Source organism: Sus scrofa, chromosome 1 (assembly GCF_000003025.6).
Source record: "Sus scrofa isolate TJ Tabasco breed Duroc chromosome 1, Sscrofa11.1, whole genome shotgun sequence".
In the NCBI taxonomy this organism is placed as follows: Eukaryota; Metazoa; Chordata; class Mammalia; order Artiodactyla; family Suidae; genus Sus; species Sus scrofa.
In genome coordinates, this window is record NC_010443.5 from 168,829,854 (window position 1) to 168,852,801 (window position 22,948).

Genomic DNA, 22,948 nt, shown 5'->3' on the forward strand with positions numbered 1-22,948 from the left:
TTTCTCAGGTTTCTCCTTCAGTTGGAAGTTTCAGAGGCACCTCTGACTGGGCTGGGGGTGGCAGAGGGCATGTGCCAGCTCCCTCCACATTCTTGGCCCCAGCATGCTGCATCTTCATTTCTGTGGCGGTTCTTTTAGCCAGAACCCCGTCACTCTTCACATTGGTCTGTGGCTTGCCGATTCCCTGTGGTCCCAGACAGGCTTGTGTGCAGTGTCTCTGACCTTGCATGACACATTGACTTGGAGCAGGGGTGGCGGTGAAAGCATGAGAGATTCTGGGCTGGTGTCCCAGCTCCGCCCCTCGCTGGCCATGTGACTTAGATCACCTTGTGTATAATGTCAGCACTGTGTCCTGGTGAGCTTGTCATGTCATCCAATGGTATTGTGGCCAGAGACACTGAAATGCCTGAATCCTGTCTGGGGGATTCCCAAGGGAGAGAGACACCGAGAACAATAGCAGATGGGAGACAAAGCACAGTGTGTCTTGTTATAATGCATTAGTGATGTCCCTGAGAGGTTTTGTGCTAAATATCAAGTCATCAAAGCCGTTGTTGTGAAGGAAGAAAAGAGTTAAGTGTGTGAGAGTTGCACACTTGCAATAATAATTTTTTTCTCTAAAAATAAAATGTTTTTAATGGTCACAGAGTATATTTTGGTAAAATGTATACGCCATTGCCATCATGATCCATTGTTGTAATCAATAAAGTGCAAAAGTGAAATAAGGTGTCGGAGGTGGGGAGCATCATACCCAAACACAGTGCAGCTCCATTCATGACCGCCACCCTCAGAAGGAGACACCGTGTTGGTGGCAAGTCTCAAGCAGAGCTGTGTCCAGTTGGGGGAACAGCAGCTTCTCCTGTGCCCCTGGCTGGCTTCTCTCAGGAACTGCGTATGGCCAGCATCTGTGTGTGATGCTTATTTTCACTCATTTCCATTACATCCAGTTTGCAGTAAGAGAGTAAGAGCTACGTTGTGAAGAAAATGCCAGAAAACACTTTATCTGGGTCAGTGCCTAATGGCTCCCAGTGCAGAGTTCTGACGAAGCACAAGTGGATTATGTAGCTTGGACTTGGAGCCTAAATGGAACCTTCTGTCTTCTGTGAGCCTGGAGCAGTGACCAACACTCTCAAGAGCTGTAAAGAAAGCAGTGGAGGACCCCATGCCGTGGGAGAGCAGGCCAGAGGATGGAGGCTTTCAGAGTGGTACCTCTGCTCGCCTATAAATGTGGAACAGGCGGCCTGAGGGATTCTGACCAATTAGATTAATGACTCTCCTGTGGATAAAGAGAGGATGATGCTGATCTGACTGGGGCGGAGGGTGGATTAAAGGAGTTTATACTGATGCAGTGTTCTCACCATTAAACACATCAAGTCTCAAGCCTCAAGAAGCTCGAAAATCCAAAGGTACCTCTGGATTCCCCAAACCAGCACTGCCCTGACACAGCGGTATCTGTCTGCCCTCGCAGCGCTTCCTACGGCACCTTTGGTCTCCCTCATAATTGACCGTGAGCGTTGGAAATAGTTGTGGTTTTTAATACAGTGATATTTCCTCTTCAGGGACTCAAGCCCCTAGTCTGGTTTCAACAACTGCTAGCTCAGTCCCAAAACGTGGTTCTTGTTTCTTCCTTGTCTAATGGAGAGAGTGTTTGCATTTGCACAGGGTTTTTAATGGACTGTAAGCTGTTGGCTCTAAGAGGGATTCTTGGTTCAGAGCCAGGGAGACTTTAAATGTTTGGGGAAGCCCATGAATGCTGCAGAGGGGGGCCCTTCCTGGGCTCTCGGGGTCCACATGGGCGGGTAGATGTCCCTATTCCCCTGATGGGGAGAAGAATCCCACCTCTGTGGGATGGGCACTGCTGGAGTGCTCTGTTCCTCATCCCAGAAAGGACTCTGGGGCAGACAACCTTTTCTTAAATGTCTGGGGCAGAAGTTTCAGATCAAGCCAGAGACTAAGACGCGCCCTTTTATTCTTTCTTTCTTTCTTCTTCTTCTTCTTCTTTTTTTTTTTTTTTTAATCATTCCAGAAACAGTGGTGGGAGCTTCCAATTTGGCTGCCGCTGGTGGTCTAGACCATAGTGTTCTTGGGATGGAAATAATTTCCAGAGATTTTCTCTAGCAGGCAAGACCACACCTACGCTATCCCAGAAGGACATGTTTGTTCTATTTTGAACTGCTCTGGGAAGGGGGCTTTGCAACCATCTTTGGAAACAGAGTCTCGTTTAAACGATGGCTGTGCTTTTGTCTTCTCACCTAAACTCCGTTAGCTTAGGGTTGTTGACCTTTCTCTCTCTAGCACCAGCCTCTGTGACCTTGAAGATGATTGATTAGGACGGTTATCCCTCGGCTGCTTCTCTCTTTGCTAAATCATTTCAACTCCAGTACTTTTGGGTGGTGGCCAGTACAGCTGGGGCTTCTCAAATGTCTCTCCACAAATGTCCCACGACCACAAGAGTGTGAACATTTGCACATATACACGCATACACATGCACATGTACACAATCACGCACAGTACAGCCTTTGGTGTAGCCCAACGTGGCCCACTGAAGGCTCAACATTTCCTTGAAGTCTACTATTTTCTTTAAAGATTCTCAGAAATGTGGCATTCTGTCCCAAAATACAACTGATTGTTTTAATTTTTTAAACAATGCTTTGAATTACCGAACATCAGGAAAAAATTCACATACACATATACCCTTTTTAAACAAACAAACAAACAAACCCAGAGGAAATTGGCTGTTTGGGAAGATGCCACATCTTTTTTTTTCTGGGATGTCTAGTGTGCTGCAAACAACCTCAGTTAGAGAAGCCTGAGGAGTGGGCATCTTGGTTCCTGAAGCAGATAGATCTGAGTTTGAATTTTGACTATATCACTTTCTGGCAGCCCAAACTTCAGCAGGATACATTATTAGTACCTTAGCTTCTCAGTTATAACAGAGGTTTAATATTTCCTACCTAACAGGATGTATTCATTTGACAACGATTCAGCACCTACCATGTGTCAGGCTCTGTTCTAGAGGCTGCAAATAGAGGTGCAAAAGAGTCACAAGATCCTAACATAGAAGGAGTCATTTCTATTCCAGATGGGAGCCACAGACAATAAACATGCAAGCAAATAAGAGCATCTCAGACTATAATAACTGCTATGAGGAAAATGAGACAGGGAAATGTGATAATGACTGTGTACATGGGTGTGTGTGTGTGTGTGTGTGTGTGTGTGTGTGTGTGTACGCATGTGCCCATATCCACTCACTACTTTAGATGATGTGGCCAAGGAAGCGTCTTTGAGGAGATGGCTTTTGAATTCAGGTCAAGTTGTTGAAGGGGGAGCCAGCTTTGAGAATTCAATGCAGTAAGTTACTAGGGTGCCTGGTACCATGGTAGGGGCTTAGTTGACATTAATTTAATTGCCTCTTTTTCTAGAAGAATCAGAGAAATGCTATTTAAATACAGGGAAACGGGTTTTTATAGGTCACTGTGTGCGATTGGAAGGATCTCAAAAGGTGACCAAGGAATTCAACTGGACTTTGGAGATGAGAGCTGATACAGTTCTAAAGTTTGTTTGCATCCCAGATTGTTGCACCTCTTCCAGGCATGACTGCACATGGGTGCTACTGAGTAAACAGGAGTTGTCAAATTGCTTTTGTTCCTGCGCCCTAAATAATCAGCCTTTTTTCCTTTGTTGAGAGGCCCTGGTTTTCTGCTCACCTATTGCCATGACCAGCTCCTATGGAGCATGTAAATATCTTTACCTCTTTAACCAAATAATATCAGGTTCGAGCTGTAACTTGTTAAAGATATAGATATAACTGATATAATTATCTCCTTAAAAAGGCATTGTATTGTGCAAGATAGGGCATTTCCTAAAATGCTCCAGCTCCTTTTCTAAAGTATTTTCCTTTGACCTATATAAATAATAATAACCTAGCCCTAAACTAACCCTCATGTAAGGACTTTACAGCCTATGAAGTACTTTGGTACCCAGTTTGGGCCTCATAACATTCTTGAGAATTAAGCACCAAAGTTAGAGAGAAGAATCTGAGTTTTGGAATCAGCCCAGCCTGGGGTCAACTCCTGACTCTCATCATTTTTCTTTAAAATTAAAACAGTGTGTTATAAGCCAAGGACCCATAGCTCCCCAGAGTCTTGGGTGTATTCTTAGTGGTCTGCAACTTAAATTAGATATTTTTAGTTTAGAATGCTCACTTTGATGGTAACTAAAAATAAGTCTATATCTACATAATCTGAATGAGTTTATATCTTCATTTTAGTGAGAAAATTAAAATTTTTGAACTCATAAAATCATAAAGACTCCAAAAAAAGTGGAGATACTGAGATACCATATGGGTGTCAGTCTCCAAAGACCCTGCTTTTAGAAATTCGGAACCATGTCCACTTTGGCCGTATGCACAGGTTCTGCTTTCTGTGACCCAGCTCACACTAGCTCATTCGTAGTAAGTACAGTGGTAAATAGTGGTGAATTTTTTTCATTAAGCATTTAAATTTGTCTTCAGCCTTATAGATTGGCCCTTCTAACTGATGGATTGGTGGTTTAAAACAAGTTCATTTTTCAAAAGGAGAAAAGAACAACTCAAATAATGGTCCATCCTGCTCAGATTCAAAAAATTCTAATCAATCAGTGAAATGTCCAAGACTTAAATATATCATACAATCACACCCTACAATGTCTGTTTAGTTTCATTAACCACCCATCACATTCAATTCATATTGTTGGTTTGATTTTTTTATTGCTTTCAGTTTTTTGAACATTTATTCCATGTGCAATAAGCATAAGAAATTGATACTTGATTTTGTTTCACAAGTTGGGCTATAAGACACATAAAGAAGTTATAGTGAAATATGGTAAAGTGTGCTCAAAATTCTGTGGATGCTTAAAGGCCAGAGCACCTATCCTTGCCTGGAGAGTTGGGATAGTCTGCAAAGAGGGTATAACATCCAGTAGATCTTAAAGAATGAACAGGAATTTATCAGATGAAGTAAGGAGAGGGATGAGGGAGTGCTTTTGAGCCCAGTGACATGGGTCACATGAGGCACAGAGTGGTATAAAGACTGGGCGTGTCTGAGTGTGAAGTAATGGGAAGGGCTGGAGGAGCTGCATGTCCAGGGAGAGGCCAAAGAGTGAACAGCCTTGGGAACCAAGACAGGGGATGAACTTTAGTTCTGGAGGCAGCGGGGAGATCAGGTGGTCAATTAACATTAGTCTTGGATGATGTGATTGTTAGGAATGTAATTCTGAAACTGGGGGAATTGGATGGATAGAGACCAAGTAAGAGCAAATGGGAGTGAGACCTTGACCCTAATCCTGGGCTATGGGGATGGAGGAAATGGGACAGAGTCCAGAGATATTTTTGAGGTCAAACTGGCAGGATTTTATGCCCAATTGCAGACAGCGAATGGGGATGGGACCACTTCTGGATGAATCAAAAGATGAAGCAGGTAGGTATTCAGGTCCTGGTTAGGTGACATATTGCGTATGACAAGCTCGTATGTTATCCTGGTGGGTATGTCAAGTTGGTGATTTGGAATGTAAATCAGGTGCTTGGGAGAGAGGTTGGGGTTACTCACCAATAAGGGAGACATCAACATGAAAGATCATCGAGACTGCTACAGTGTTTCTCTGTGAGCAGGGTTGGATAAGACTGGAAGGCCAAGAATGGAGGAGCCCTAATATTTGGAGGGCTGACAGAAGGGGAGAGGCCAGAACCTAGAAGAAGAACTAGATGATAGAAGAGGAGAAGAGAGCTATGAGCTGGGAAAGAAAAACCAGGACAGTATGGTGTCCTGGATTCAGGGAGAGAGGAAAGTTTCAACAGGCAGGAGATAGGGAATCAAATTCTAAGTGCTCTACTTTGAAGAGATAGAACTGTCATTTAGGCGCATGGAGCAAGGAAAATAATCCAGGCATCAGAGGCCACCAGCTAAGTGGCTGAACAGTGATGCATGTGCTGCTCTGGGGAGAGGAGGTGTTTGACATTTCCCAAAGCAGTGAAGCCAAGCAGTTGGTACAATTATCATTCATTCATCCCCACACATATTCATCCATCCATCAGATATTCTCTGAGGGCCTTGCCAGGTGACTCTGTATGAGGTGCTGTTAGAAAGTAGATGAAACACAAAGATTGATAAGCATAATCCCAGACTTAAGGGCCTCACGATGTTGTTGGGGAGACAGTTGTGTACACAGATAATTATAGTGCCAGGTGGTAAGTGCTCTGGAGAGGGGTGTAGGTAATGGCCCTGGAGCATGGGAGAGAGACCATTTGACCTGAATGGGAAAGGTCTTTGGGGTTGAGGAGAAGTTCCCAGGCAGAGGAGGAGGGGAGAAGGGAGACGCATTTGAGCCACAAGAACAGCAGGGTGAAGGCGGGCAGGGAGAACATCATGCACTCTGGGCACTGGGGGAGGGGGAGAGAGTAGCGGTGGAGTGGAAGCTGGAAAGGAAAGGCAAAGCCACTTTAAGAAAGGCTTAGAATGCCACAGCACAGAATACGTTTGGATCTCATCTTTTGGAGAACTCAGGAGACATTGGTAAGCGAGAGAGTCATACAGTAGGGCTAGATGTTGATAGCTCTGGAGGCACGGGGAGGCCCGAGTGGGCAAGGGAAAGGCTGAGGAAGGGAAGCTAGGTAGGGGCCCATTTCAACCCATTTGCCTCCTTGATTCAGCAGACTGTTCACAGAACACTTATTGTGTGCTCTGCTCTGTGCTGGATGTTGCCAGTTTCCAAGGAATGGTTTCAAATTGCCTTCCTTGCAGGAGCCTACTGATCCCAGCTGCTTCCTGGGGAGTGCTGGATATTGACTCAGATGCACACGGCCACACCACCAGGCAGAATTCTCTGCTGGAAGGTTACTGTCCTGCAAGTCAACCTTCTGGGTCCAGAATCTGGCATCCTTTATTGTGTGACTTACTCACTATTTGGCCTGTCCTATTTGGCTTGCGGTTGCAGGTAGGTGATTGCTGTTGAGAGCATGAGGCCAAATGGACTAGCCACTGAACAAAAGAACACACCCAGGCACTGCGCACAGAGACATCTGCTTCTGTTTCCCGAGTAACTGTGCAGCAGCACAGGGTGGCCTTGGTACCCAGGCACATACCCTGCATTATTTTCTGGTTGTAGCCAAGGATGATTTCCATGTGGCTGGTGATGAAAGAGTCAGGTCCATTTCAGAAGGGGGAGTGTTTCCGATTATGCAGATCACATTCAAATATTTACCCCATTCCATCCTTTTGGCTGGGCCCTGCCTTTGAATATCATGGAAAAGCATCCAGGCCTCCTTTGCATCACATTTAAGGAAAAATCTTCTGTGCTTAAAGCATGCTCTTTGCTGGCAGTGGGTACCCCTGGGCACAACCTGTGGGATTGCCTCTCAGTTGTGGTACTTAAAGCAAATCAATATGTGGCAAGGAATGTCGGTGCTCTTCCAGGAAAAATCAGAGCCTGTTAGCACTGGAAGGGACCCCAGCCCTCATCAAGCCCAGCCAGCTCCTTTTACTGATATGGAAACTGAGGTCCAGAGCCATAGACCAACTTGCCCCAAATCAGAAAGTGAGTAACACCAGACTTGGGACCAGAACACAGCAGCCAGTCCAGGATTTCCCACACGTCTTCCCTTCCCTCTTCTTTCATCTTTCTAAAGTTCTCGTTGCTGCTGTTCTTTCCTTAAAAGTACCTTTGAAATAGAGTTGGCTTAGCGTGAACCCCACGTTAGGTAGACATTGTTCCGTGCATGTTTTCCTTCCTTATGTGATAAACTCCAGGTTGGCCTCAAACTTGAATGGCAGAAGTGGAAGGGTTAGGCCAAAGAGCAAGGAATTTGAGGATAATCACATCATATGGCTAGAGCATTTGGGATTAAGGAAGAAGCCGTTTATGGTGGTGGTCCAAAGCCCACAGGTAAACTCAGTTGAATGCTTCCCTCTTAGAGTTTCATCCAGAGGTGTCCAGGGATCAGTAATTCTCAAACCAGAGGAGGCATTCACATCACTGGGGAAACTTATTTAAAAATGCATATTCCTAGTCCCCACCCCAGAGGTTCTGATTCACCAGATTTGGTGCGGAAGCTGGGAATCTGCATGTCTCAGGTAGATGTGAGGTTGATTATGTTGTGGGTACCATGTGGGTCACACATGGAGAAACAACACAAGATTAGGAGTAGGAGGACAAGGGTGTATCTGTGTTATTTAGGTTAGGGTATAATCTTGGCGTCATGTACAGGGATGGATATGGTAGAGTGTGATGCACTGAGATCATTTACTCTCAGGAGGACACAGAGATTGAGAGAGGACCTGGCAGACAGAGCTGGAATTTGCAGGGCAGTGGAACTCATACCTGCTTAGATTTTGGGTGACTGTGTGTCAATGGATTTATTGATTTATGCTTTAGCTAAGACTTATTTCTCTTTCCACACATCTCTCCCTTGGCTTCCACTCGCTCCTCCTCCTTTACTATGGTTTTGTGCAAAAGCATTCTTTTAATTGTTCCTGCACTGCATTTGTAGGAATCATATATAAACTACCTTATGGGGGATTCTGATGCAGTAGTTGAGACTAATCGGGTTTTGCCACCATCTCCCTATTTGTGAGATGCTTGCAGTCATTTTGTAGCTGTTGGCATTGCCGTTAGGCTGAGAGAGGTGGTTAGGGAATTTTGCAGTGTATTGTGTCAGAGTCAAGATAGGTGCTTAAGATGTAAGATTGAATTTGTGTCTCTGAGGAAACCATCGTGGAGGTCCCTAATTTAGATCTGGTTTGAGTTTGGAGCTTCTTTATCAAGAGGTATCACCTCTCCGTGCTCCTGCACAGGTACCCAGTGTCCCAGCTGAGCTGCCAGCTATCTCTGCCTGCTTTCATGCACTCTCAGAATTCCAAAACTTTGCTCTCTGGGCTCAAACGCCAAGGTATATTTTTGTAATGTTTGGTTTAGGGTGTTGACTTGGTTATGTGGCTAAAACCAAGCCTCCTTTTTTCCAGTCTCCTCTAGAACGAGACTTTAGCATGTCAGACTTTGCATGTGACCCGCTTTCTATGAAGAACAGATGGTGGGTTTAATTTTGTAGAAAGAAAATTAAAAACCAGTGAAATCTTACATGATTTCACATTAGTACCGAAACCAAATACATTGAAAACATTCAGAGCTGTTCCTAGTTATGGGTCTACTGGTGGTGATGAGAATTTCCCAAGGCTTTCTGGGAGGAGACTACCACCAACTCTTGGTTTACTCCATGTTTCCCCTATTCCCCAACAGTCTGTTCTGAATTTTTCTCTATTTATTTTTATTTATTGAGCAAGCAATATTGTAACCATGACTGAACTTTTTTAAATTATGAGAAAACTTACCCTGGGTCCAGCTTCAGTAACAGATCGTATGTTTTCATTTTTCCATGTCCCCTTCCAGGCTTTGTTCATATGCCTACAGAACCTGTACATTATTATAATCATGGTATAGTTACAAGTTTGCATTTGGCATTTTTCGTTTAATATTATATTACAAGGCCATTTCCATATTGTTCGTGATTATGATATTTCTTTGAATCATGAAGCCCTAGTTTATTTGACCATCCTTCTATTTTAGTCATATATGTTCATCCCCCTTAAAAAGACGAGGAAGAAATAAAACACAGCCCCAGTCACTCAGATTGGTGCTTAGCCACCTCTTCTCTAAGTTCTTTTGCTGTCTTTCCCTGTGAACTTCCTATCACTTGGCCCTTCTTGCTTCATGGAGACCTTGGTTTTCTGGTTACGCTGACTGTGGTCAACTCTCATGTCCATATGAGTCCTCTAGCCCTGGACTCCCTTAATCCCGAGGTGTCTGCCAAGTCAGGACCACCTTTGGTCATCCCAGTCATTGCTTTCTCTCCAAGTCCTGCACCAAAGGCAGACCCGACCTAGTTCACATTATCTTGGTTACCACACTTTATTTGTATATTATAATATTTGCAATCATTTAGATATCATTTAGAATTCTTTAGTGTGAGCAACAGAAACAAATATAAGCAAAGGGGAATTTATTTGAACCAACCCTGGATGGAGGTGAGCATTGAGGCACTCCAGAGAACAACAAGAATGGTCTTGGAGCATAAACAGTGGGGTCAAAACGAAGGAGGACCCAAAGCCATTTGTGGTCTTTTGGCCACTTTATTGGAGGTTCAAATTCCAGGGAGTATTCGATTGGCTCACATTGTTTGCTTTGGCTTCAGCTGGCAGGGTCCCTGAATATGGTCCTATCACACTTCATCCAATGTGGAGTGGTGATTTCCTCAAGGACCCAGGGCAAGGGCAGTGATTGTCAGGCTGCCCTACACACAGAGCCTGCCATCCATAAACATTTACACAAACATCCCTGCCTAACATGAACTTCCACACAATCGCTCCTAGAGTGTTGTTAGTTATAGCATCCAGCTCCAAACCCACAATCTTTGGGGGATTTTCATTCCCTCTCCAGTTCTACTGCAGCCTCTTCTTTTGCACAGTCCAAACTGAGTGAACTAGGGATGTGACCACCTGGATTCTCCTACTTCTCTGAATGCCTTCCTTTTTTTCTGCTCCCTGGCTTATGGCTCAGTGTGACTATTTAGAGAGGCACCATAGTATCAAGCAGTCGTTTTTATCTGAGAAAGGGGACTCTTAGAAGCTTTGGAGGATTTTATCCAAAGTATGTGTCTCCCAGGCTAGAGCTATCATAATCTCTGGGGAAAAGGCATGGCATGGTATGTGTACTTTGAAAAAGCTTCTCTTTTAATTCTGTTGTTTTACATCTACCCACCCTGCCCCTATTTTTTAAACCCTCCAGTGGAATGAAGAGAGCACCAGTTTGATCTGAGGGCTGGATCTGCTTCTTATACATTACAAAACTTTTGACTGGTGATGTACATTCTCCCAACGAAGGGATGAAATAGAAGTCTTCTAAGTCTTGCTTGGTGACTAGTCATGAGTTTAACCCTTTACTTCATTATTTCATTTCATTTCATCCACCCAGCAGCACTGTCAGATGTGCATTATAGTCAGTCCTTTCCTTGGATACTCAGGACATTAGTTCCAGGACACTCAGGGATACCAAAATCTGCAGGTGTTCGAGTCTCTTGTATAAATGGTATGTATAACCTGTGCATGTCTTCCCATATACTTCAAATCATCTCTGAATTACTCATAATACCAAATACAATGTAAATGCTATACAAATAGTTGTAAACACAATATGCATATTATGTAACTAGTTGCCAGGTCAAGGCAAAAATCAAGTTTTTCTTTTTGGAACTCTCTGGTATTTTTTTTCACCACCTATTTTCAATCTAAAGTTGGTTGAACCTACTGAAATGGACCCTAACGATATGGAGGACCAACTGCATTTTCTTTTCATTTTTTCACTTAGTATATGTTTGTCTTTTTTAAAAAATATTTTAAAAATAGTAATGTGTAGTTGATTTACAATGTTGTGCCTATTTCTGCTGTATAGCCAAGTGACCCAGTCATACACACACACACACACACACACACGTATGTAATCACATACATATTCCTTTTCATATATTATCTTCCATCCTGATCTATCCCAAGAGATTGGAAATAGTTCCCTGTGCTATATGGTAGGACCTCACTGCTTATCCATTCTAAATGTAATAGTTTGCATCTACTAACCCCAAATGCTCAGTCCATCCTGTATTTTATTTCTTATATGTATTTCAAAACCCCTGCTTCATCTACTAGGGCACTCTGTACCTGGGTGACCACATCTGCAAAATGGAAGTAAAAAATCCTTGAAATGAACCTTGAGTGTATTGAATGGAGAGCTTATGTTAAAGAAGTTCAGGCATCTCAAGGATTCTTTGCTCAGCCTAATCATATCTTCTTTCTGTAATCTTCCAGTTTTGTCTCTCTCTCTCCTTTCAGTGGCAGATCTTACCTCTTTTCTAGAAGCCTGAAGCCATGCACTGTGAACTTCGTCATCCACTCCTTTCCTTATAGGGTTAGGGTTAGGGTTAAGGATTACTTTCCATAAGAGGGGATCAGATATCAACAATGACTTATTTCAGTCTAATGATATCTGTAAATAGGTTTATTCTGTAAATATTGTTCTACTTCTTGGTTTTTTTTTTTTTTTTGACCAATATATTATGAAGAGCTGTCCACTTTAACAGATATAAATCTACCTCATTCTAACAAATAAGTCATATTCCACTACTTGAATGGATTCCATTTGGGAGGATTTTACCAAGCTCCTATTCTGGATATTTCGTTTTTTTCCAGATGTTTTTGATTTTGTTTTTACGAAAAGTAATGCAGTCGAAGTCTTTCTATATACAACTTTATGGACTAGTTTTGAGTATTTCTATAGGTTGAACTACTGAAGGTAGAGTTGCTGGGCTAAAGACCAGTACATTTGAAATTTGGATAGGTTTTGCAAAGTTGCCTCCAAAGAAGTACCCCAGTTTAGAGGCCCATCCGTGAACATTCTCATCGTATCAGGATTGTCAAACTTTATAATCTTTGCCAATCTAATGAGGATAAAATGGAATTTTATTGTTTTAGTTTGCATTTATTTGATTTTATGGGATATTATACAGTTTTTGTATATGTACTGTATTTATTTTCCTGCTGCACCAGTCAGCCTGGGCTGCAATCACAAAAGACCATTGACTGGGTGGCTTAAACAACAGGAATTTACTTCTCACAGTTTGGGGAGTCTGGGAGAAGTCCAAGATTAAGATGCTGGCCAATTTGATTCCCCAGTGGGGCCTCCTTTCTTGGCTTGAAGATGGCCGGCTTCTCACTATGTCCTCACATGATGGAGAGAGGAGTTCTGGTCTTTCTTTCTTTTCTTATAAGGATATTAATCTAATCCTATGCATCCACATGACCTCATCTAAACCTAATTAACTCCCAAAGGCCCCACCTCCAAATACCATCACCTTGGGGCCAGGGCTTCAAAACCTGAACTTTGAGGGAGTCACAGACATTTGGTCCGTAAGGATTGTAACTGCCCATCCATGCTCTTTGTCCCTACTTCCACTGAGTTGTTTGTCTTTCACACTGAGTCATTAGAACTCTTATTTATAGAGGGCCATCACCAGTCTGGGGCTTATTTGAGAAGTGCCTCATGCTTCTGCTTCAGTCTTTACATGTTGTATGTGTCTTGGGGAAGGGGCAATGGGCTGGCACTTCACAGTGCTTTGAGCAGCTCTTATTTGTTTTTGTCTCTATGATTTATTCTTGAGTTTTACTACTTGTCATTGACTAACTGAAGTCCTGTCAGTCCTAATTTTAGGAATATCGTGTCTCAGGACATTTGGAAGTTTTCCCATCCTGTGTCACAGAAAGCCTCTTCACCATCAGAAAAGGGGTGGGGCAGAGGGTCATTAGGAGGGTTGGAAAGCAGTAGAAGATGGACAGGAGGTTGATGGAACCCGGAGGCTGACATCCAAAGCTCCCTTCCCTTTACTTTTTTCTTTCATTTTTCTTCCTTTCTTTTTGTTTCCTCTGCATTATCCCCTTCTTTCCTTTCTGTTTCTCTTTTTCCCTTTGTTCCTGGCTGTGTACTCTAAAAATGCAGTTCTGGACCATGTGGCTGGATTCTCACCATGGGGACAGATATGGAATTTCAAGTCATTCAGCATAATTCAGCTTTATAAGTTAGAGAATTCTTATGAATAGAATTGGATGGAATGTGGTTTCATGTTTTCTTTCCCCAGGGACCTTGCCCAGTTTGGCAATAGGAAACTAAATAAAGGGCGGGATTATTGCTAGGAAGTGGATTTTTAGTCTAGACGCACATCTAATCCAAATGCTACAGACAGTGCCTTAGTTATCTATGTTAGCAAGAAATCAGGAGGTGGTAGGTCACTGAAGTCCCCAGATGTTTCTGAAACAAACCTCTGCCTTTGCTTATCCTGATTATCCTTCTACTAGAACTATCAAAGTGATTTATTCCGACTCATTTTACCCTTCTTCTTTTTTTTTTTTTTTGGTCTTTTTGCTATTTCTTTGGGCCGCTACCGGGGCATATGGAGGTTCCCAGGCTAGGGGTCAAATCGGAGCTGTAGCCACCGGCCTACGCCAGAGCCACAGCAACACGGGATCCGAGCTGCGTCTGCAACCTACACCACAGCTCACGGCAACGCCGGATCGTTAACCCACTGAGCAAGGGCAGGGACCAAACCCGCAACCTCATGGTTCCTAGTCGTATTCGTTAACCACTGCGCCACAACGGGAACTCCTCATTTTACCCTTCTGTTGTCCACCAACACCACAGGGAAGCAGCATGCTGCATGAGAAAAAAAAAAGTGCTGGTGTAAGAGTCAAGAGACCTGAATTTATTGTATTGCATTGTATTGTATTGTATTTTAATGTATGTGCGCATCTTTACTTTTTATTTTTTAACTCAATGAATTTTATTACATTTATAGTTTTACAACGATCATCACAACCCAATTTTATAGCATTTCCATACCAAACCCCCAGCCCATCCCCCCACCCCCAACCTGAGGAGTCCTCAGTTTTAGTCTTTTCTGTGCTCCTCACTAGCCTGAGATTGGGCAAGTCATACAGCTTCTCAGGGCCCCTGCTTCTCCCTGTGAAAGGGACAAAATAACCAAATTCCCAGGGTGGCTCAGGGGCCCCGTAAAGTGTAACCTGGACCTTGTTGTGCCTCCACTGTAGAGTCTGTTGCCAGCTGCTGTAGAGTTGTTTGCACAGTGCCCAGCACAGAGAAAGTACTGACAGATGCCTGTCTACTTTTCCTCCTTGTGCACGAAGTACCAACACATTGTATTAGTTTCCTAGGGCTCTCATAACAAATAACCACAAACTTGGTGTCAGAGAACAACAGAAATTATTCCCTCACAATTCCAAAGGCCAGAAGTTCAAAATCAAGGTGTTTGCCAGGGCCCAGCACCTTCCAGTGACTCGTGAAGGATCCACCTGGCTTCTCTCAGCATGTGGTGGTGGTTCCTGGCCTATGGCTATGGCACCCTGACCTGCCTCTGTGGTCACCTGGCCTTCTCCCATGTGTTTTGTCTTCTCTGTATCTTATAAGGACATTTGTCACTGGAGTTAGGGCTTCCTGGAAAATCCAGGATGATCTCATCTCTGCAAACTTAATTTCACTGACAATGACCCTTTTGCCAAGTAAGGTCATGTTTACAAGTTCTGTGGGTTAGAGTGTGTCTTTTGGGGAGGGTCACCATTCAGCCCACCACACACATGTTAGGAATTACTTCCTATATCAAGACTGCGGCCTGATTCGGCACTTTTTCTTAAATAACCACCTGTGGGAATCCACCATCAGTTTGAATATTAACAAATTAGGACATGTCAGGAGGAGAAGGAAGAACAAAAGCTTGTTCTTTGCTCTGTTTTGTTTTGTATTTGTAAGCAGGAGAAGGCCTTCTCCCCTGGGTCCCCAAGTTAGCAGTGATGAGCTGAGTATATTTGCTGTCCGCCTGCCCATCCCCCTGCCTGCTGCTCATGAACTGGTGGTCAGGAAACCGCAGCCCTCTTGTCACAGAACCTTCTGTCCTGCCCTTGCTCTGACTGCATCTCCCGCTGACTCCACCCACGTCACCCCAGGCACCCTGGCTGGCTGACGTCCAGCTCTGGCCTTAAACCTCTGATTAGATGCTTGTTGGCTCCCTGGGCTCCTCAGCCGTCTCCCTCATCCTCCTGTAGTTACTCCCTGAACCTTCAGGAACCCCGCTTCAGTGCTCAGTGTCCTCCAAAGGCGCGCTGTGCCTGGAATGTAGTTGAAGGAAGGCGGGCCACAATTAAACAAACCCCTTAGCCTCTGGATAACTGAGTGCCTGGGGGCAAGGACTCTTCCCTGGAGCTAAGCCCTGAAGGATTTCGAGTGACTACAGTAATGCCAGGGCAGTGGCTTATGTTTCCTGTACACTTACCTCAGGCCTTTTGGAGGGTTTCCTCACGGAGTCTCCACATCATCCTCTCAGGTAATCTTAGCTCCCTGCTCACCTCCTGTTCTGTGACGGGGTTCAGCCTTATCAGGTTTGCTCCACACAAAGGGGAAGACAGTCCTTGAATTTTCTCACTTCTTAGGGGGATAATGGGGACAAAGGAGTGTAACTGTGAAAGGTCTTCAAGCTCTTGGACCAAACACTGCTGCTGAAAGCCAACATCTTAAAAAAGAAAAAAGGGGTTCCCATCGTGGCTCAGCAGTTAACGAATCCGACTAGGAACCATGGGGTTGCGGGTTCAATCCCTGACCTCGCTCAGTGGGTTAAGGATCTGGCATTGCCGTGAGCTATGGTGTAGGTCACAGACGTGGCTTCGATCTGGTATTGCTGTGGCTATGGTGTAGGCTGGCGGCTATAGCTCCTATTAGACCCCTAGCCTGGGAACCTCCATATGACGTGGGTGTGGCCCTGGAAAAAAGACAAAAAGACAAAAAGACAAAAAAAAAAAAAGAAAAGAAAAAAAATCTGGAGGCATTTATGCATGTCAGATGGAAGCCCGCGGCTCACTGAAAGCCCCATGTTTTACGGAAAGTCATAGTGTTGCTTAGTGTCCCATGGGTAGGAGGGACATTCCGGGGAAGGATCCAGAAATGCAAGAGCCAGCTGGCTGCTGGGGGAAGAGCAGGCAGTGCTGGAGCTGCGGGTACTGGGGCTGGGGAGAACTGGAGTCCAAACCCTGCTGCGGCCATGTGACTGGGGCAGGTCACACATCTCTGAATCTCAGGTGGGAAACCTCATCTCTGAAAGGTGAGAATGGTAGTAACCAGGGCTGCTGTGAGGACACCTGTTACCTGGCACCAAGGGAGTGCCTGAATAATTACAGCTACTTTACTGTGATTCCTCCTCTGAGGCCTTCTCAGCCCCCACCCCACCCAACCAGGCAGCCAGTCCCCTTGGAGCCTCCTGTGCTAGCTGAATAAAGCGCTTCTGCTGCTGGGTCTGGGCCCTTCGAGTGTCATGAGGTGCTTTTCTCCTTGTCCTTGCAGCCTACGTCAACACTGGTATACAGCTGGTGCTCAGAGCGTATCTGCATCATGAAGGGACACCGTGTACCCACGCTTAGCACCTTGCTTGGCATGGCAGATTGATCTCGTGAAATGACTAGTTAAATGCATGGGAGTATAGAATCACCCTCTGGGTACAACTCTAAAACTTTCTAACAGTTTTCACTTCTCCCGATGAACCACAGACTCAGGAAACATGATCATTGTGGCTATTGATAGGTATTTATTGCCAGCTCTCTGCTCTGCTCCTTAATAGCCTTGTGAGGTAGGTAGGTGCCCTTCCTCTTTAGAACACAGAGAGGCTCAGAAACTTCCCAGTCATGATGGCAGAAGTGGTGGCAGGGATGTGGCCTTAAGCATCTGGTTACACCCTGGTGTTCTGTTGCGTTTACTGCCTGGAGACCCCTGAATGTGGCCTCTTCAGCAGCTTAAAGGAAGCCCAGTCCTTCTAATCTGGATCCCAAGGACTCAATTAGAGATGAAGAGGGACTCCTGAGGGGTAAGCCTCAGTAAGAGGTGAGGGCCCCACGGTGAGCTTTCAAGGTCATGGCCCTCAAAGCCAGGACTACCCACAGCTTTGGTGAGCCCTACACATGTGTGTCTTTGCGTATAAATACATTTCTTTATTTATTTGTACATGAATATAATTTATGTGTAAGAAATAAAATATATTTTATTTGCGTCTGTATAAAGAGGAATATTACCCAGACTGGATTCTATTTTGTTTCTAAGGTTTTAATACAGGCCCTGTGCCCAGCTGTGCCTAATGCATAAGCCTTTGAGGTTATCCAGAGCCCTTGCGGGTGAAGCCGGAGCGGGGCACGCGGTTCTAACTGGCCTCTGTCTCCACAGGTCCCGCAGCGGATGGCAGTGGCTGAGGGCGCCCCCGAGGACGGCGGCGGAGGCGCCCCGGGCGTGTGGGGCGCCTGGGGCCCCTGGTCCGCCTGCTCGCGGAGCTGCAGCGGCGGCGTGATGGAGCAGACGCGGCCCTGCCTGCCCGGCTCATACCGCGTGCGCGGGGGACCACGGCCTGCAGCCCCCTTCACGGGCCACGTAGTGTCAGCCGTGCGCACGTCGGTGCCGCTGCACCGGAGCCGCGAAGAGCCACGCGGCCCTACCGGCCTCAACGCCAGCCGCCAAGGCCCGGCGCTGCGGGGCAGCCGGCACCCGCAGGCCCGAGGCCGTGAACCCACCGCGGAGAGAAGGTACATGCCCTCCCTGCACCCCGCCTGCCACCGTCCTGGTCCCTGTTCCTGTTCTTGCTCCAGCGCGTGCTGCTCCGTATCCTAGATATTGTGGTTAATGCTCTGTTTCTGCCATGTGGGGAGGATTTCCTGGCTCCGCACATCTCCTTTCATCCTTTGATTTACTTTGCAGCCTTTTAAAGAGTTGAGGCCACTCCCACCCCCTCTGAGATTCTGAAGAGTCTTCAAAGGGAAACTGATTCTAAGAATGCCCTGAGGACTCAACCAGAGGGCAGCCCTGCTGAGGTGTGAAGAACCCCAGTGCTGGGGGAAGGGGAGAGTCCTGGGCGCAGACTGTGTGGATTTGAGTTGAGATTACAAAACAAGGGGTCTTTTAACCCAAGAACTGATGAGAGTTTGGAATTCCTGAACAAGTGGAGGTTCTGAAGTCTAGCTCCCTCCCGGGCTGTGGGTTTCAGGCTCTTATGAACTTTTCTAGAAAGTTTCTCCAAAGTATTTTGAGTGTACACGCAACTTTAAAGATACATCTAATCAGGGACCTAGACATGTTTTAGAGCCTTAAGATAATAGAAGCTCTAGAAATGGCATAGTGGCATCAGCATAGTCGTGTAGCTCTCAAAAAGCCTGGCATGGTTAGGGCAGCATAAATAGGCCAATCTAGGGAGTGCCCATGGACACATAGAAACACACAGGCTGAGAAGAGCTTGTCAGTGGATGAATCCACCAGCACTGATGAATTTTTCACATTGACTCAGCAATATCTGTTGCGTGCCCAAGGTCCCTGGTAGATTCTGAGAAAATATTTATACAAAAGCGGCAACAACAACAACAACAACAAACACACATTTACAGGAAGAAAAAAAGTCTAAGCTATGCCCTCTCTGCTTAAGAAATATGTGATTTAGCAGTGAAGCCAAGTTAATGCCCATCCCAGGCAGGGCACCAATGTACCACCTAGCCCCTCTTGTCACTTGCAGTTCAGACAGTAGCATCAATGGCCACCCTTTCCCATGGTGGCTGATGCTGTGTGAGAGTCCTTCTGAGCTGCCAGCCACCTGGAGGTGGGGAGGAGGTGCCATCCATCCAACCTCGCCAGCCACATACTCTTGACCTGCTGAGGCAGAGTTTGGAGAGAGAGGATCATTTATTTCACAGAGAAGATGCCGTTGCCGAATGCTGAATGATGAACCAAGTCTGAGTTTATGGAAGGGAGAGGTCTGAGGCCTGGCCCGTCAGTGGGAGAGTAAATGAAAAACCAACCTATAAACTTGGGGACCCTCCAACCTCACTCTGGGAGTGAGGGGCTGCTGCCGCTAAGGCAAAGGACTGGACATGAGCTATCTACCTTCAGCCTGACCACAGCCCATAATAATGTAACTCCCCAGTCCCTTATCTGAAATGCATTTTAGAATTCAGAACTGTTCAGATTCTAGAAAGTTAGGTTCAGGGTATATCTTTCACATGTTAATGGCATTCCTTCTGTGTCCTGGGGAAGCATCCCATTGTCAAACATGTTAGTCTTTCTGCAGTGAGTCATACAGACGTTCACATCAGATAGGCTAAAAAAAAAAAAAAAAAAAAAAGCGTAAAAAGTCTCAGGTCCATTAAGGTGAAGTTTGCTGCCCAGTGAGTTTTGCCACCAAAGTGAGAAAAAACATACTAAAGAAATGGAAAACAAAAATTTGTTTTTCAAAACTCTTGCTTTTAGAATGGCAGATTGATAACAGCTCCAGTTTATGGAATGCCTGATCTGTGACAGGCACCGTTCCTCTCTCTTTGTACTGACAACTGGATGAGATAGACTCTAATATTGTCCCCATTTTAAAGGTGAGGAGACAGAGGCTCAGAGAAGGGGAGTAACCTGCCCAAGGTCACATAGCTAGTCTGTGAGGAGTGAGGATTGGAACGCAGGCAGTCTTGGCTCTAAGGAGCTGATGAAGTAGATAGATGTGTTACACTTGAGGGATCTAAGGCCAACAGAGGTTAAATGACTGCTCAGATTCCTAGAGCCATGGGAGAGCTGACATGTGAAGGTGCTCTGATTCCCAGATTCCTGGAGTACGAGGGCCTTCTCTTCCAGCCTCTGTGGTTGAGAAACTAGGAGAGCTGCCTAGGGAACAGGCTCAAGCTGGCTGCAGGCCTAGGCGGCAGGCGCTCCAAGCCCATGCGTTTTGGCGGCAGGAATTTTCTTCTTCTTCTTCCTGTTCGTCTTCTTCTTCTTCTTCTTCTTCTCTTCTTCTTCTTCTTCTTCTTCCTCTTCTTCCTCTTCCTCTTCTTCCTCTTCTTCTTCTTCCTCTTCCTCTTCTTCCTCTTCCTCTTCTTCCTCTTCTTCTTCTTCTTCCTCTTCTTCCTCTTCTTCTTCCTCTTCCTCTTCTTCCTCTTCTTCCTCTTCCTCTTCTTCCTCTTCTTCCTCTTCTTCTCTTCTTCTTCTTCTTCCTCTTCTTCCTCTTCCTCTTCCTCTTCTTCTTCTTCTTCTTCACTTATTGACAAGGGGCCAGTTACTGTTTACTGTGAAGTTCCTACGAGCTTCTATCATGCTCTTGTAATTTGACAGTTTCAGATGAAATCCTCCAAATATTAGCCTGGGAGGCCCATACTGCTGACAAATGTCGAGCTCTTCCTGGCTAACAAAAATCACATTTGCTTATATTATTAGTCATTAGGAACTTGGATAGTGTACGTGACCTCAGAAGAAATGTCAGCTTGTTCTCTGGATGGCTGTCTGCCTGCTCTCTGTTTCACGTTTGAGGTTTGAGGTGAAGGCTGTCGGGGGCTTAGATGTTTAAGAATCTGTTAGGTCGTTATGCTGGGCAACTGAAAACCTACTTGGAGCCAGATAACAAATAAAACAGAATGATTCAATCTTCTAACAAATATTTATTAAGCATCTACTATGTTATAAGGCCCTGGTCAGACACAAAGGTATAAGAACTAGGTTAGGGATCCTCCAGGCCTTTATTGACAGGCTGGAGCAGCTATTTGCAAACGTACTATTTTTCTGACATGTAAGAATCCTTTCTGCAAAATCAGTCTTAGGTGGAGGGTCAGTTTGTCACACAGACACAAGCTGAGCTGCTCTGGTTGAAGCCTCAGAGGCATTGCTGTAGAAACCTCGGGTCTGGATCCAAACGCAGCGGCAGTTTTTAACTTTGGCCATCAGAATCCTTTGCCCATCTTTTAGAAGTCTTGATACCCTGGTCACATCCCAAATCAATATCTGGATCTCTAAGGGTTGTGCTTAGATATTGATATAATTCCAGTCCAGCCAAGGTTGGGAACCATTGATCTGGAAGTATCTCTTTGGAACCTTAAGGTTCCATGGGAAATAACTTGGGAATCATTGTCCCCAATTATTTGTCCAGCAGAATTGTCCAGGAGAATTTTTCAGGTTTGGTGAGCACATATCAGAATCAGTTGTGGTGGGGTAGGGAGGCTTGTTAAAAGTAGAGTCGCCCAGTCTGCACCATCCCACCATCTCCCCTGCCTAGTGGGGATTCTGTTCTGTGAGTCTGCACTGTGACCTAGATAGCCTTACTTTGAATGATGCTGATATGTTCCAGAGTTTGAAAACCACTGCTCTCGAAGGCTGGAAAAGGCATGTATGTAAATGTCTGTAAATGCTTCCAGTTAAGGCAACATAGATGAAATAGTAATGATTGTAGTGGCTACCATTTGGGAGCATTTCTTATGTACAGGCACTATGTCAAATGCGTTTTAACATTTACAGCTCACACAGCCCTTTGAGGCTGATGCATATATTCACATTTTACAGACCAGGAAACTGAGGCTCAGAGGAATGACGTGACTTGGTCATCCACTTCAGAAGCAGCAGAACCAGAATTCTAAGTAGGTCTGTCAGAATCCAGTACTAGAGTTCTTTCCTTTGAAGTGGGTATTTTGGAAATGGGTATTTTGAGGGTGAGGTTGCTCCCTTCTGGCAGGTGTGGTCCAGAAAAGCTCTTTGGAGGTTGGATAGTTTGAGCCACATCTTGCAAAGTGGATGGGATTTAGTAGTCAGTGTTTAAAATGAACTGCATCGCTTCCTTGCAGGGTTCAGCTCTCTCACCCAGGGAAACCTTTGCATCTAGTCCTGGGCACCAGGAAGGGGTTCAAAATATTGGAAGCCATGGTCCTTGTTCTTGGGGGCCTGGCACTGAGGTGGTGGTTGTGTAGTAAATTCACAAAACACCACACGGGCCAGAAAACAGCAAAGAAGTTGACTAGAGTTCAGGAAGATGGGAATCCTTGTGGGACAGACAGTCAGGGAATACTGTTCAGAACAGGTAGGATTTGAACCCAGCCTTGATGAGTAAATAGAATTTTCTTAGCTGAAATAGATCTGGAGACTTGCTTCTGTATCAGACCTTTGTCTCATTAAAACACACACAGTCACACTCTAAAACAAACAAACAAACAAAAAAACCCTTAGAAATCAACATCAATATTGATTGGAGCTCTCTTAAGGATCCTAAAGTTACTTCTCTGAGCCTCGGGCTTCATCTTTCAAATTGAGAGCAGTAACAATTCCTATCATATGGGAATGTTGAGTAATTAAGTGAAATAATGCATTTACATGGCCCGGTCCATAGTAAGTGCTCAATAAATTGTAGCTCTAAGGCCTGTTAGGGATTTAGAGACTGGGCTGTGGAGACCTGGGACTGCAGAGGAAGACAAGGGAGCCAGAAATGAGGTCTGGTCCACGAGGGCGGGACTCTGGGTAGCACAACCCTAGGTGCAGCTAGGATCCCAGGAGGGGA

The 22,948-nt window shown here is 45.1% G+C and overlaps 1 protein-coding gene across 4 annotated transcripts in view; it reads left to right on the forward strand.

Annotated features, from left to right (window-relative positions):
• THSD4 (thrombospondin type 1 domain containing 4) overlaps nt 1-22,948 on the forward strand; it is a 577,157-nt gene that overhangs the window by 78,451 nt on the left and 475,758 nt on the right. For all 4 annotated transcript variants that reach the window (XM_021073924.1, XM_021073936.1, XM_021073943.1 and 1 more), the window contains one exon: nt 17,839-18,191. In XM_021073924.1, coding sequence (XP_020929583.1) covers nt 17,839-18,191 — 353 coding nt within the window. The remainder of the gene's footprint in view (nt 1-17,838; nt 18,192-22,948) is intronic.